The sequence below is a fragment of the Vigna umbellata genome, chromosome 6 (genome assembly GCF_029865625.1).
Source record: "Vigna umbellata cultivar VRB3 chromosome 6, Vumbellata_1.0, whole genome shotgun sequence".
NCBI lineage: Eukaryota > Viridiplantae > Streptophyta > Magnoliopsida > Fabales > Fabaceae > Vigna > Vigna umbellata.
The window spans coordinates 18,063,887-18,077,565 of NC_142170.1; the positions used below are offsets into that span (position 1 = coordinate 18,063,887).

A 13,679-nucleotide genomic window follows, 5' to 3' on the forward strand; every position below is an offset into this window, starting at 1 on the left:
ATAGATGGATAAGTGATACAAAAATCATCAATATTAAAAACTTATTTGTTCACATTTTGTGCTTGTTTTTGGATTACGCTTGAATTGTATGATATATATATATATATATATATATATATATATATATATATATATATATTTGAATTGTTTTTAAAGTTTAACATAGTGAAATTTATTTAGATTTGAATTAAAAAATTTATAATTTTTTCATTTTAAAAACACTTATAATTAAGTGAATCAACCCGTTTAACCCACTAACCGTGGTGAGTTGGGTCGGGATCAAATTTTTTCAACTAGCTAATAAATGAGCTGAATTGGGTTGGTTCACTAAGTGACTAACCCATGGTGGACCGAGCCGGATCGAGCTGGGTTAACAACTCTTAAATCCCTAAGAGTTGCTCCCTCCACCACCCCAACTTTTCCTACACCTCCCCATAATGTTTTTAATTATAAAACTACCCTTTTTACTTTAATCTTTTTCTTTTTTACTTTTTTTTATCAAAACCCAGAATCCCTCATTTTTCACTCACAGTCGTGCAGTTCCCCCTCCCCCCACCACTCTCACTTTCAAACTTTTCTCCTCCAGATCCATTTCTTTCCAATCCCTTTTCTTCTCTAGATCCGTTTCTTCCCAACACATTTTCTCCATAGCCCTTTATTCGTTCTTTGTTCTTCATTTCTTCCAGACCCATTTTCTCTGTTTCCACTTCACCCATTATCTGATCAATGGCCACATTTTAGGTGCTGATGATGATGGTTTCCCTCAATTGTTCTTCCTTTCCTTTCTTTTTTCTTCATTTGTTTCTTTCACGAAGCCTGCACCATTACAAATCACCTGTAGAGTCCCAAATTTAAGAGTGCATGCACAACATTTACAAAAAGATGTCGCAAGGGGTCACGCAGGTGCGCGCGTCGGTGGCGCCGGTGAGGCATACGACGACATAGGGTTCGCTGGTGATGATTTTGCGGTGGCGGTGACGGGTGCGGTGGAGCTTCCGTTTCCCGGTGATGGAGGCGTTGCAAGTGTTGAGGGCAGATGATAACAGTTGAAAAACTATTATTTTTATACTTAATTTTGACCTTAAAGACAACCTTTATGACTTAGAAATTAGCTTGAAATTATGTTTTTGCTTAAGTTTTGGAAATAAGAGAGTTGGATGGGTTTTATGCTTGGTTTTCCTTGTTTTCGCATGAATTAAGATGAATTAGATGAAAGAAGTTGAAGTAGTAAGGAGCTGTACTTAGGAAAGGAAGTGAAAGTGCACAAAAGAAGAGCCACAGTCACCGTTGAATGCCACTTTTACCGCTGAGCGGCGTTTTGAAGTCCCGCAGTCACCGCTGAGGGCCAAAACTGTAGCTGAGCGTAAATTCTGAAGACCCGCACTTACCGCTGAGCGACAAAAGTATCGCTGAGCGCCATTTATTTGGGCTTGGGCCTATTTTCTGTAATTTTTAGGAAACTATATAAGGTTTTAGCCGAATTAGGATTAATATCTTTGGACAGAAAGAGGCGAAATCCTACTTTCTTCACCCCTTGGAGGAGAATTTTGGATGCTCAAGCTCTATTCTTCAACTTCTAGGGTTCTATCTTTCATTCTTTCATTGTTTTTCATCTAGTTTCACCATGTCTATGGTGAACTAAACCTTCATTGTTGTTGGGGAACCAATGTAATCCTTTGAAACTCTCATGTATTGAATTGGTTCTTTAATCTATATGCTTTCTTTCATTAATTATTAGGGTTTTTCTTCTATACTCTATGCATGCTTTGTTTAACTCATTCAATTGCATGATCATTGATGTTATTTGTATGGACACATATAAGTAAATCTAGAACTGAGAAAATTCTCCCAAGAGCAATATTACCTAGACATAGGGATAAGAGGATTGGTTGCCTTTAAGCTTCTGTGCGAATGTAATGCATGAATAATTGCTAGGGAGACAAGACATTGTAAACTAGTGATTAGGAGTAGGCTTTCTTCACCGAGACATCGGATTTAAGGTAAATTAGAAAGTGGCATTAACATTAATGAAGAAAGATGAATTCTTGAATACACGAGAGTGGATAGGATGAGTCGGAAACCCCAACAACATAATCATTCATAATTTACATCAACCGTTTTTGCATCTTTCAATTCCATTGATCAAAACCTTGCATTCATGTTTATTTTTCGTAATTCAACAACAATATTTTCGTTTACAAGTCTAATTTAATCAACAAATCACATAACTGTCTAGGCTGTGAGTCCTTTGGGAAACGATACTTGGTCTTACTATTTTATTATTACTTGATACGATTCAGTACACTTGTCGAGTGTTAACAAGTTTTTGGCGTCGTTGCCAAGGATTAAAAATTTGTTTATCAGCAGAGATGAACCTCCGTTTCCCGGTGCACTCATCTTGGCCGGAGAGAACAACATCGAGGAGGTGTAGCTCGATGACATGGTCACGCTAGCGTTTAGGTTCGAAACTAAAAGTTGCATCATTCCTTTTGCGCTGCTGCTTTGTTTGATGGTGTTCATAATTAAGCAACATGGCGAACGTGTTGCAGTACCGATTGGAGCGCATGGTGGATGAGCTTGATGACCTCGACAACACCATTGTGGGATAGCCACAACCACCAAGCGCGCAACTTTGATATCCTGGAATTGTGGTGAGTGTACCTATGATAATGGTGCAGGTCAAGTGATGATGGTGGTGCGATGGGGAAGAAACAAATGGAGGGAAAAGAAAGGAAAGGAAGAATGGAGGGAAAGTGAAACAGAGATGGAAAATTGAGATCCGTGAGATGGGGGTGCACTTCCGTAAAGAGAAAATAAGAAGAAGAAGGTTTCAAATAAATTAAAATATCTAAATGATAAAGATAAAAGTAAACAAATTTTAATCTAAGAATAAAATTAGAATTAAAAAAATTTAGAGAGATAGAAGAAACATATGTGGTACTGAAGGCAGGAACACCGTAAATCCCTTGTCATATTTTCTGTCAAGAAATATTATGAATATATCCATAAGCACTTTTGAAGTCTCCCAATCCCTTCTTACTATTTGTAATCTATTAAAAGTTACAAAATTTCACAAGCCTTACATTCTATTCGAAGATTCTGCCTTTTTGTAATTTGTAACCAATAACCAGCCTTATTATTTGGTAATATGTATGTTCCAGAAAGTCTCTTAAATAGCATATGTTTAATACTTTTGTTTTCCACCATTCAAATTAATTATATTTACATTTTTATTAATTTTTAATTTTATATCATTTAAGACTAGCTTTTAGCAAGAACATTTCACATAATAAAAATTTATTTTATTATCATTATTTAATTTATAATAACCATATTTCAAACTCTCAATGTCTATTAGCAGTTATTAAGTTTTATATTTTCATTTAATCACATATCACATGTAATATAGTTTCTAAAACATTTATTATAAAAACCAACCAATTCCATACACACAATATATTATCATTGGATATGCGTGTGTGTACAAGAAATGTGTAGTGTTTCTTTTTCTTTTTTTCTTTTATCAATTTAAAATTTTAAATCTTTATGTAAAACAAAAAATTATATTTATTTACCAAGAAATTCTCTAAATTTCCCCATTTCACCCGTCATTTATTTTCAAAATCCACCGCAACTGAAACCCGCTATCCCGAGCAGAGGAAGAAACGCCACCATGAGAATCAGATAATGAAGAAGAACATCTTATATTCACTACCTCAAACTGTTTTGTCTTCAAGTTTTTGTTAAAATTTCAGAGTATTTTTCCGGTTTTGTCTTTTGGCGCTCTGTCTATATTTTGATGTGCTTCTGTTTCTGTGCTTTTTTTTGTTGTTTGCAATATTAATTCATTCTCTACAAGTTTTCATAGTTTCATGACAATCAATAGTTTATGAATAATCTGAACCAACTTTAAGGTTATCATAATTTTTTTTATACCCTTATCTGATCATAAATTCTCATGCACAAAAAGCTTATTTTTGTAATAATTAGTTTAAAAAACGAAATTTAGGGCTGTTGACATTGTACCCACAAGAGTTTAATGCATTGCGAATATATGATCGATTCATGATACTGTTATTTAATTAGAAATTACGAAATGCCTTTTAGGATAGTTATGGTAAAATCAACAACTTACTATACATGGAGGTTTCTGATTGAATAAAAAGTATAAAACTGCTTTGCAAGTGCATAACCTATTTTTCTCTTGTACATCACTACTGCATTGTTAAGACTCATAGTTGCTGTTAGGTTTTTATTCTTTTTGAACCAGGTAGGTAATTATCATTTAAATTTATAGACATTTTTTTGGTAAAAATACTATTTTCCTATCTTATATGCCACTTTTTCTAGTCTTATCTTGAGTTTCATATTGGATATCTGAACTTGTTAGTTTGATGCCCCTTTATGCAATACACTCAACTTCCAATATTCACTGTGCATGACACCCCCAAATATTCTGAAGATTTCTAGATGGAACGTTGGAGTGGAGTTTTGAGAGTCCCTCTGCATCCTAATAGCAGGAGATTCCATAGGGTTGGTGTGTCTCTCTGCCTTTCTCCGGAAACCAAAACACTTTGTGTAAGTAATTCATTGAACTAGAACCATATTGTTTATAGATAACAATTAACTTTTAGTTTAGATCAACAAAAACTGAGTCAGTTGCCTACTTATATATCAGTCTTTTAAATATGTATCTTAGGAATTTAGCTTAGCATTGTTTCTTAACAAAGTAGAAAATCATGCAATATAATGAATGCAAGTTATTTGAGTTTCTTTTGTCATGGGACTTACTAAATGCTGTTTATGCATGCCTTAGTAGAACTCAGTTAATCATTTGATTCTACTAGTTGAAAGTACTCAATGGTAAGCTTTTTTGTTGGGCAGATTGGCATCTTATGGTCATTAGCTGAAATGTAGTTGAATTATGTGATGTTAGGGATTCCTGCATAAAGGTTAAAACTTTGGAAAATGTAAAATAGATAATTTCAATGTGATTGAACCTTAAAATTCAGAATTCCCTGTTTCATTATCTTGGATAAAGATGATGTTTTCGAACTTGTATTGTTTACCACCTTTCCTTCTGCATACCAAATGTTTTTCTGATTTGTTACAGGTACCTATCGCCAATGCTATATTTTTTTGTGGTGACCGGGTTGAAGGGTCGGGTAACCCAGTGATTGAGAGGATATCAAATTTACAAAAACTATCCGAAATTGTTGTGACCAAATTTGGTTCTTCAATCAATGCTTGGGTTATTGAGGCTTCTGTTTTTAATGGACCTTTTGCTGTCTACAAGGACTTCATACTGTCCATGAATCAATACGGAGAACCAAGTTCATATAATCCAAATGGTTTCCCTGCATCTACATCAACTGTGTCACTCTTATCTAATTGCCTGGAAGAAGTATGATCTCCATCTTAAATGCCAGGAAGGCATGCTTATTGGCAACTTAAATTTCCATATTGATTGTTGTAGTTAAGACTCATCTTCTAACCTTACTAACCATTTGAGGCAAAACAAACATCTTTAGCAAGGTTATTGCATATCCTAATCATGTTCTTGCTCCTTAACTTATCTAAGTTAATGATCCTATATAAAAGGCATAACACCAATGTGCTACATGACTGGAGATATGTGAGTGTAATAGTTAAACTGAAAAAAAAAGGTTCCCGTTCATGTCTGCAGCTTATTATTACAAATGTTTTTCTTTCAATTTTTTGAATTTCTTGTAATGCAGGCAAAAAAAGTCATCTTAGGAACGCAAGTAGATTCAAAGTCTGGCTTCACTTCTGCCTGTTCTTTCTCTCAGCCCCAGACATTCATCCTTGGATTTAGCAAAGGTGGAACTGTGCTGAACCAGATAGTTACTGAAATGGGATTCTCAGACATTGGTTCTAACGTGAATTCACCCGATGTGGGATCTGAGGATATTTACGTTGTTCCCAAAACAAAGGAAGACTTACTGAACAGCATCAGCGATATTCATTATGTTGATGTTGGTCTGAACACTGCTGGGGCATACCTAACTAACCATGGTGTGTTTGAGAGAATCTCTAAAAGGCTCATGCAAGGAGCTCCTCAAGTCCGTTTTATCCTTCATGGAACACCGAGACAATGGAGTGACAAGCGGCGTGATTGGATACGGAATGAAAAAGATAAAATGCTGCATCTTCTTGAATCTGAAGTGCCTAAGAGTTTGGGAAAAATAAAAGTATTCTCAAGGTATTATTTTGCTGATATGCCTCCAAGTATGCAGATGCACTTTGAAATAATAGAAAGTTTAGACGTAAGTTAGCACTTCATACTCGATGGGTCTAATGATAGATTTCTTAGTTATGAGGATAAATGCAAGTAATGTACATTCGTTCTACTTGAATGTTTCAAAGAACAGTTATAGTTTAGTTACATTTATCCTTATAATGATGGCATTTTTCGGTGGACTAGCAACACTTAGTTGTGTCTACTATGAAGAAATTGATGGGTTTCATAAAGCCTTGAAGCGTTTGATAAAAAAAAAGATGATGGAAATTCAGATCGAGATTATAATTTTGAGATTGGATTGAGATAGATTCAGGTGATGTTTTACTTATGCTAAAGAATAGTTTGTTGAAGGATAAAACAAATTCAAGACAGACTTCATTGTGATGAAGACATGTTTAACTGACTTTCTTCGTGAATGAGGGAGTGTAACAGTAATGCAAATATGCAGATGAATTGATAGTTCTTTTCAGATTTCAATTTGAATCACACTTGTTTCTCAGTTAGTTTGTATTTTACACTATTTCCCCTTCTATCCTAAAACTTCCTTGACTATCAGTCCTAACGGATACAAACATTCCTCCGACTATAAACTCAACTTTTGTATAACATAAGTTAGTCCATATTATTCATGCTTAAGCTGATAAGGGACCTTAACATAAGAGGCATGTTAAAGCTAAATCAACATATAATCATTATTTTCGCTTTTATGATATACCAAAAAGAAATAAATAGAGCAAAAAAAATGTTAATCATTATATATAACTTTTTTTGTCAAAACAATCAACGCAGGGTTGTATACAACTTCCCTGGTTGTTCATATATATTTTTTCAAAATAGCATTGGGAGTTTTCTCTCATTCCTTCGTTCTTTTTATGTAAATTTGTTATATATATATTCTTTTCAGTCTATAAAAAAACAAAAAAACATTGTGGTTGGGGTGTGAAGTAAAAGATTTTCCTGAATGCTGTAGATAAAAGCTTGGTGATCTAATTGAAAGTTCATGGCTTCGAAAACATTGACTCTGGGGAAAGTCAGGGGCCTTGTTGCCCCCTTCACTAAGGTCCCAGGCTCAGCTCTCAATTTGGGATGGACAAGCCAACATTTTGTACAACCAGCCCAACCCAGCAAACCTCAATCTTGTTTCATCTCATAAATGCTCCATTTAGGTCACAAACTATAAAAAGACACTGTTGTTTCTTTTTCTTTCTGATGTGCGATATAATTACCATAAAGTTCACTCTACAATTTTAAAAGACTTCCATTTGTATGAAATATAAAATAATTGGATGAATTTGGGAAAAAAAAAACCTAATTTGTACTCTACACCGTCTGGTATAAAGTGATGTTTGGTACAAAATGATTAAATGTTTGAAACTGTTAAAAGCTTCTATATGTGGTCACTCTATGCAACTTTAAAGTATTCACAAATTGTCTTTTATATTCCCAGTTCATAATCAGATGAATTTTCCTGATACTACTAAAGAATTACAGACAGATACATTTATAAATTCAATCATATTGAAACTGAACTTTCTTGAAGTTTCCATGTTGTACATTTTGAGGTCCTTTCACGAAACAGGTGATTAAAACCTGTATTAGACAACTCCTACAACAACAAAACATTGAATTAGTTGCACTACACCTTCACTTACGAATATAAAAAGGATGTAAGAACAATTTGTGACCAGAATACGAACCATGTAGAAACAAAAGCTTAATATCATTAAAGATTGAACTGATCTAGGTATGAATACATCATAAAAAGTTGAACTAATCTAGGTGGGTTGTTAACCCTTCGACAAGTGTACCGAATCGTATCAAGTAAAAATAAATGGTAAGACCAAGTATCGTTTTTCAAGAGACTCAAGGCCTAAACACTTATGTGATTTGTTGATTAAATTAGAGTTGTAAACGAAATCATCGTGTTTAGATTACGGAAAATAAACATGAATGCAAGTGTTGACCAATTGGATTGAAAGAGCAAAAGTGATTAATGTAAAATATAGAATGATGAAGTTGTTGGGGTTTACGACTTATCATATCCACTCAAAATGTATTTATGAATTTATCTTCTTCATTAATGTTAATGCCACTTTCTAATTTACCTTAAACCCCGATGTCTCGGTAAATAAAGTCTAATCCTAATTACTAGTTCACAATGTCTTGTCTCCCTAGCAATTAATCATGCATTACATTCACACAGAAGCTTAAAGGCAACCGATCCTCCTATTCCTATGTCTAGGTAGGTAATATTGCTTCCGGGAGAATTTCTCCAATTCTAGATTTACCTATATGTGTCCATATTGATAACATCAATAATCATGCAATTGAATGAATTAAACAAAGCATGCATAGAGTATAAAGGAAAAACCCTAACAATTAATGAAGTAAAACATATAAAATCAAGAATCAATTCAATACATGAGAGTTTCAAAGGATTACATCGTTTCCCCAACAACAATGGAGGTTTAGTTCACCATAGACATGGTGAAACTAGATGAAAATAATGAAAAGAATTAAAGATAGAACCCTAAAAGTTGAAGATCAGAGCTTCCGCATCCAAAATCCGCCTCCAAGGGGTGAAAGGAGTGTGATTTCGCCTCTTTCTGTCCAAAGATCTCAACCCTAGGTCAACTAAACCCTTATATAGTTTATTAAAAATACAGAAAATTGGCCCAAGCCCAAATTAAGACCACTCAGCGGTGAAATGGCGCTGAGCGGTGAGTGCGACACTCAGAATCAGCCCTCAGCGATGACGCTTAAGCGCGAGACAATGTACTCAACAAGCAAGCTTGGCACTCAACGGTGAAATGGCGCTGAGCGGTGACTGCGATACTTGAATTATGCACTTTTCCTTCCTTTCCTGAGTCCAACTCCTTGCTACTTCAACTTCTTTCATCTAATTCTTCTAAATTCCTGCCAAAACAAGGAAAATCAAGCATAAAACCCATCCAACTATCTTATTTTCACAACTTAAGTAAAAGATGATTTCAAGCTAGATTCTAAGTCATAAAGGGTGTTTTTGATGTCAAAATTAAGTATAAAAATAACATTTTTTCAACTGTTATCTGATGACAAATTTATGAACACCGAAAAACGACGCCAAAAACTTGTTTAACCCTCAGCAAGTGTGACCGAATCGTATCAAGTAATAAAACTCGGTAAGACCAAGTATCATTCTCCCAAAGGACTCACGACCTAGTTAGTTATATGATTTGTTGATTATTTAAGACTTGTGAACAATTGATTATAGGTTTTAAATGCAAAAGACAATAATTAAACATGTATGCATGAGTTTGATCAATGGAAAAGAGGAATACAAACACTTGAATGAATTAAATGGATGAGTATGTTGTTGGGGTTATCAATTTCATCTTATCCACTCTCATATACTTTTAGGAATTCATCATTTTTTTTCATCAATGTTAATGCCACTCTCTAAATCACCTTGCAAGAAGGCCTATCCTTAATTACGAGTTCATACAATTCCTAGCATCCCTAATAATTAATTATGAAGCACAAAAGCTTAAAGACAACAACCCTCATATTCCTATGTCTAGGCAATATGCTATTGGGAGATTTTCCCCGGATCTAGATTTCCCCGTACGTTCCCATATCGACAAAATCAATAATCATGACATCGAATGAGTTAAACAATGCATGCTTTGAGCAAAGAGGAAAAATCCTAACTAATGATGAAAGAAAACATGTATCTCAAATAAGATGTTTAAACATAAATTCCATATATGAGAGTTTCACAAGATTACATTGATTCCCCAACAACAATACAAGGTTTAGTTCACCATATTCATGGTGAAACTAGATGAACAATAATGAAAGAATGAAAGATAGAATCGTAGAAAGATGAGTAGGTAGCTTAAGCATCCAAGATCTTCCTTCAACGGGTGGAAAAGTGAGTGTTTGCTTCGTCTCAACCAAAGAAACAAACCCTAGGAAGTCCTAAAGCTTATATACTATTCGTAATATTACAGAAAAGTGGGCCTAAGCCCAAAAGACCACCGCTCAACGGTAAACTGCCGCTCAGCGGTATCGGTGCGTAATCAATTTTCCCCTCAGCTGCACTTTCACCCCTCAACGGAGCCAACGGGTGTTCCTGAGTGCCGCTCAACGGTAAACTGCCGTTGAGCGGTACTTGCGGCTTCTCCTTTTGCACTTTTTGAGTTCTTTTCTGATTCCATCTCTGTCCTTCTTCACTTCTTTCACCAAATTCACCTTAAAACCTGCATAAAACACTGAAATCAAGCATAAACCTGTCCAACTCTCTTATTTCCAAAAATATGAACAAAAGCATGATTCCAAGCTAGTTTCTTAGTGTTAAAGGTTACTTTTAGTATCAATTTTAAGCATGAAAATAACAGTTTTTCAACTGTTATCATTATCACAACCCCAAACTTAGAACTTTGCTTGTCCTCAAGCAAACAAGATGTAACTCAGTCTTCCACCAATCAATACAATGGTTCAACACATTCAAAAACTCTTATTTTCAAGACAAGTAATTACTCAAATCAGCTCATCAAATAGAATTCAGTCAAGATGCTCACATGCCTTGATTCACACTTACCTATCATGGTATTCACATAATCACATACTCTCCAACAAATGCTATTCTCATGAATGATCAATTAACTAAGCATAGATGTAATAAAGTGCTCATGGAATAATTCCTCACTAGATAAAGTGTTTCACTCAATCACACAAGTGTATATAGAGGTCACTCATTCACTCTACTATCACAATGTCACATGAATCAACTTTGCCTTTCATTTAACCACAATCAAATATACTCACAAGCAAGCACCATCACAAGGACTTTTCTATGGCTTATAATGTGACTGGGCTAAAAAGAAAATTGGTTTTTCTAGATCACAAAATCCTTGAGTTAAGAAATTCCTGCACAACCATTCTTACTTCTTCCTAACTTTCTCTTGCATTGAACTTTTCTTTTTCTTTCTTTTCTTTCCTTTTTCTTTTGCTTTTTCATTTGCCTAACACTTAGCTCAATGCTTATTTATTTTCCCTTTTCAAATTTCCCAACAACCCCAAACTTGAACCTTTATCAATACCACAAATATTCTCAACTTAACTCAAGGTAAAACTTTTCACAAAGGGTTTTCAAATCCGGTTTAAAGCTAAAGGTTCAAAGGATAGAACACATTGTGCTTTCTTTTATTGGGCTAAAATCATGCATTGGCTAAAAAGAGATAACAACAGATGGCCTTGATCATATGACACATGCAAGCAAGTGATTCAATCATAGAAACCTGGGCAAAGTCATTCATGCTTTCAAAGTAATAGCAATCATTCACAAAAACTTTGGAGTTCAAAACCTCACACAAAGTAATTTATTTCCCACATACACCACTAATAACAGTTGAAAAGCTGTTATTTTCATGCTTGAAATTGATACTAAAAGCAACCTTTAACACTTAGAAACTAGCTTGAAATCATGCTTTTATTCATATTTTCAGAAATAAGAGAGCTGGACTTGTTTATGCTTGATTTCAGTGTTTTTGTGCAGGTTTTAAGGTGAATTTGGTGAAAGAAGTGAAGAAGGAGAGAGATGAAATCAGAAAAGACATCAAAAAGTGCAAAAGGAGAAGCCGCAACTGCCGCTCAGCGGCAGTTTACCGCTGAGCGGCACTCAGAAGCTCACGGGGGATCCGCTGAGGGGCAAAATGGCCGCTGAGGGGAAGAAACCAACTCACGCACTTACCGCTGAACGGTACTTTACCGCTGAGCGGCACACTTATGGGCTTGGGCCTAAATTTTCTGTAATTTTAGAATAGTATAAAAGCTTTAGGACGTCCTAGGGTTTGTATCTTTGGCAGAAACGAAGCAAACACTCTCTCTTCCACCCCTTTGAAGGAGGATCTTGGATGCTCAGGCTACCTCTTCACCTTTCTAGGGTTTTATCTTTCATTCTTTCATTATTATTCATCTAGTTTCACCATGAATATGGTGAACTAAACCTTGTATTGTTGTTGGGGAATCAATGTAGTCTTGTGAAAACTCTCATATATGGAATTTGTGATTTAACATCTTATATTAAGATACATGCTTTCTTTCGTCATTAGTTAGAGTTTTTCCTCTTTGCTCAATGCTTGCTTTGTTTAACTCATTCAATGCATGATTATTGATTTTGTCGATACGGGAATGTACGGGGAAGTCTAGATCCGGGGAATTTCTCCCAATAGTATATTGGTTGCCGTTAAGCTCCTGCACTAAAAGAACTAATTATTAGGAATGCTAGGAATCGTATGAACTCGTAATTAGGGATAGGCCTTCTTGCAAGGTAATTTAGAGAGTGACATTAACAATAATGAAAAGAATGTTGAATTCCTAAAGTATATGAGAGTGGATAAGATGAAATTGATAACCCCAACAACATACTCATCCATATATTCCATTGAAGTGTTTGTATTTTGTTTTAACCATTGATCAAATTCATGCATACATGTTTATTTTCTGTTTTGTATATTAAACTCCACTTATTTCGTTCTTAAGTCTTAAATAATCAACGAATCACATAACTAAACTAGGCCGTGAGTCCTTTGGGAGAACGATACTTGGTCTTACCGAGTTTATTACTTGAAACGATTCGGTCACACTTGCCGATTGTTAAACAAGTTTGTGGCGCCGTTTTTCGGTATTCATAAATTTGTCATCAACCACATACACCACATACACATCCTGCTTAGCATCATAATCACAATCATAACATCATGCATCTTGTTGGTATCGAAGGGGGTATTTTTCGAAGAGTATAGCGCAGCGGAATTAAAACTCAGAGAGCGGAAAGCGTGTTCGATCACAATTAAAATTAATTTGGTCCTTTTAGTAAAAATAATTTTCTTTCAGAAAATTAATCAAACAGTTGATATACGTAAAATAATATGAGTGTAGGGAATAGAAAAATCACACAGATATTTTTATACTGGTTCGATTCAACAGAATCTACGTCCAGTCGTTAATCACTATAAATAGTGATTAACAGTTCCACTAAAAATGGTTTAACATATTACAATCAAATGAACAGGAATAAAACGAAAAGAACCACTCTACCAACTTGAAGAGAACCGCTCCGGCAATCGACCAACGATTCGCAAGCTTCTCCTTTCACAAGACCAGGCAGAGTACCTTGCTAACTTGAAGAGAGTCTGCTCCGACTATCGACACACGATACGCGAGCCTCTCCTTTCACAAGACCAAGCAAGGGAACAATGAACAAAAAGCTCTCTAAGAACGTTCCTCTGACACACAATGTTCTAAGCTTTCTCAGTTCAAAAAAAACGTTCCCTTCTGATTTCTCCAAATCAAATTATATAGCCAAGTACACTGAATGCCAAAGGTCAGCTCCCAACTGCCATGAATAATCGATTATTCAAGTCCATTACAG

At 35.1% G+C, this 13,679-nt stretch overlaps 1 protein-coding gene across 2 annotated transcripts; it reads left to right on the forward strand.

Moving 5' to 3' along the window:
- The first annotated feature begins 3,534 nt into the window (after nucleotides 1–3,534).
- LOC124841037 (uncharacterized) lies at nucleotides 3,535–6,761 on the forward strand. Of its 2 annotated transcripts, XM_047317210.2 has the most exons (4): nucleotides 3,535–3,756; nucleotides 4,463–4,578; nucleotides 5,114–5,404; nucleotides 5,739–6,761. In XM_047317210.2, exons 2-4 carry the CDS (start codon nucleotides 4,471–4,473, stop codon nucleotides 6,294–6,296), a joined length of 957 nt encoding a protein of 318 aa, XP_047173166.1. In that variant the 5' UTR covers nucleotides 3,535–3,756; nucleotides 4,463–4,470; the 3' UTR covers nucleotides 6,297–6,761. The 2 variants fall into 2 exon arrangements, with proteins under 2 accessions (XP_047173166.1, XP_087948550.1); XM_088092424.1 differs by having other exon boundaries at nucleotides 3,536–4,578.
- The last annotated feature ends 6,918 nt before the right edge of the window (nucleotides 6,762–13,679 follow it).

Coding starts and splice junctions, on each gene's coding strand:
- LOC124841037 (XM_047317210.2), top strand. CDS start 4,471: ATGGAACGTTGGAGTGGAGTTTTGAGAGTCCCTCTGCATCCTAATAGC. Junction 4,579..5,113: donor CGGAAACCAAAACACTTTGT/GTAAGTAATTCA, acceptor GATTTGTTACAG/GTACCTATCGCCAATGCTAT. Junction 5,405..5,738: donor TATCTAATTGCCTGGAAGAA/GTATGATCTCCA, acceptor CTTGTAATGCAG/GCAAAAAAAGTCATCTTAGG.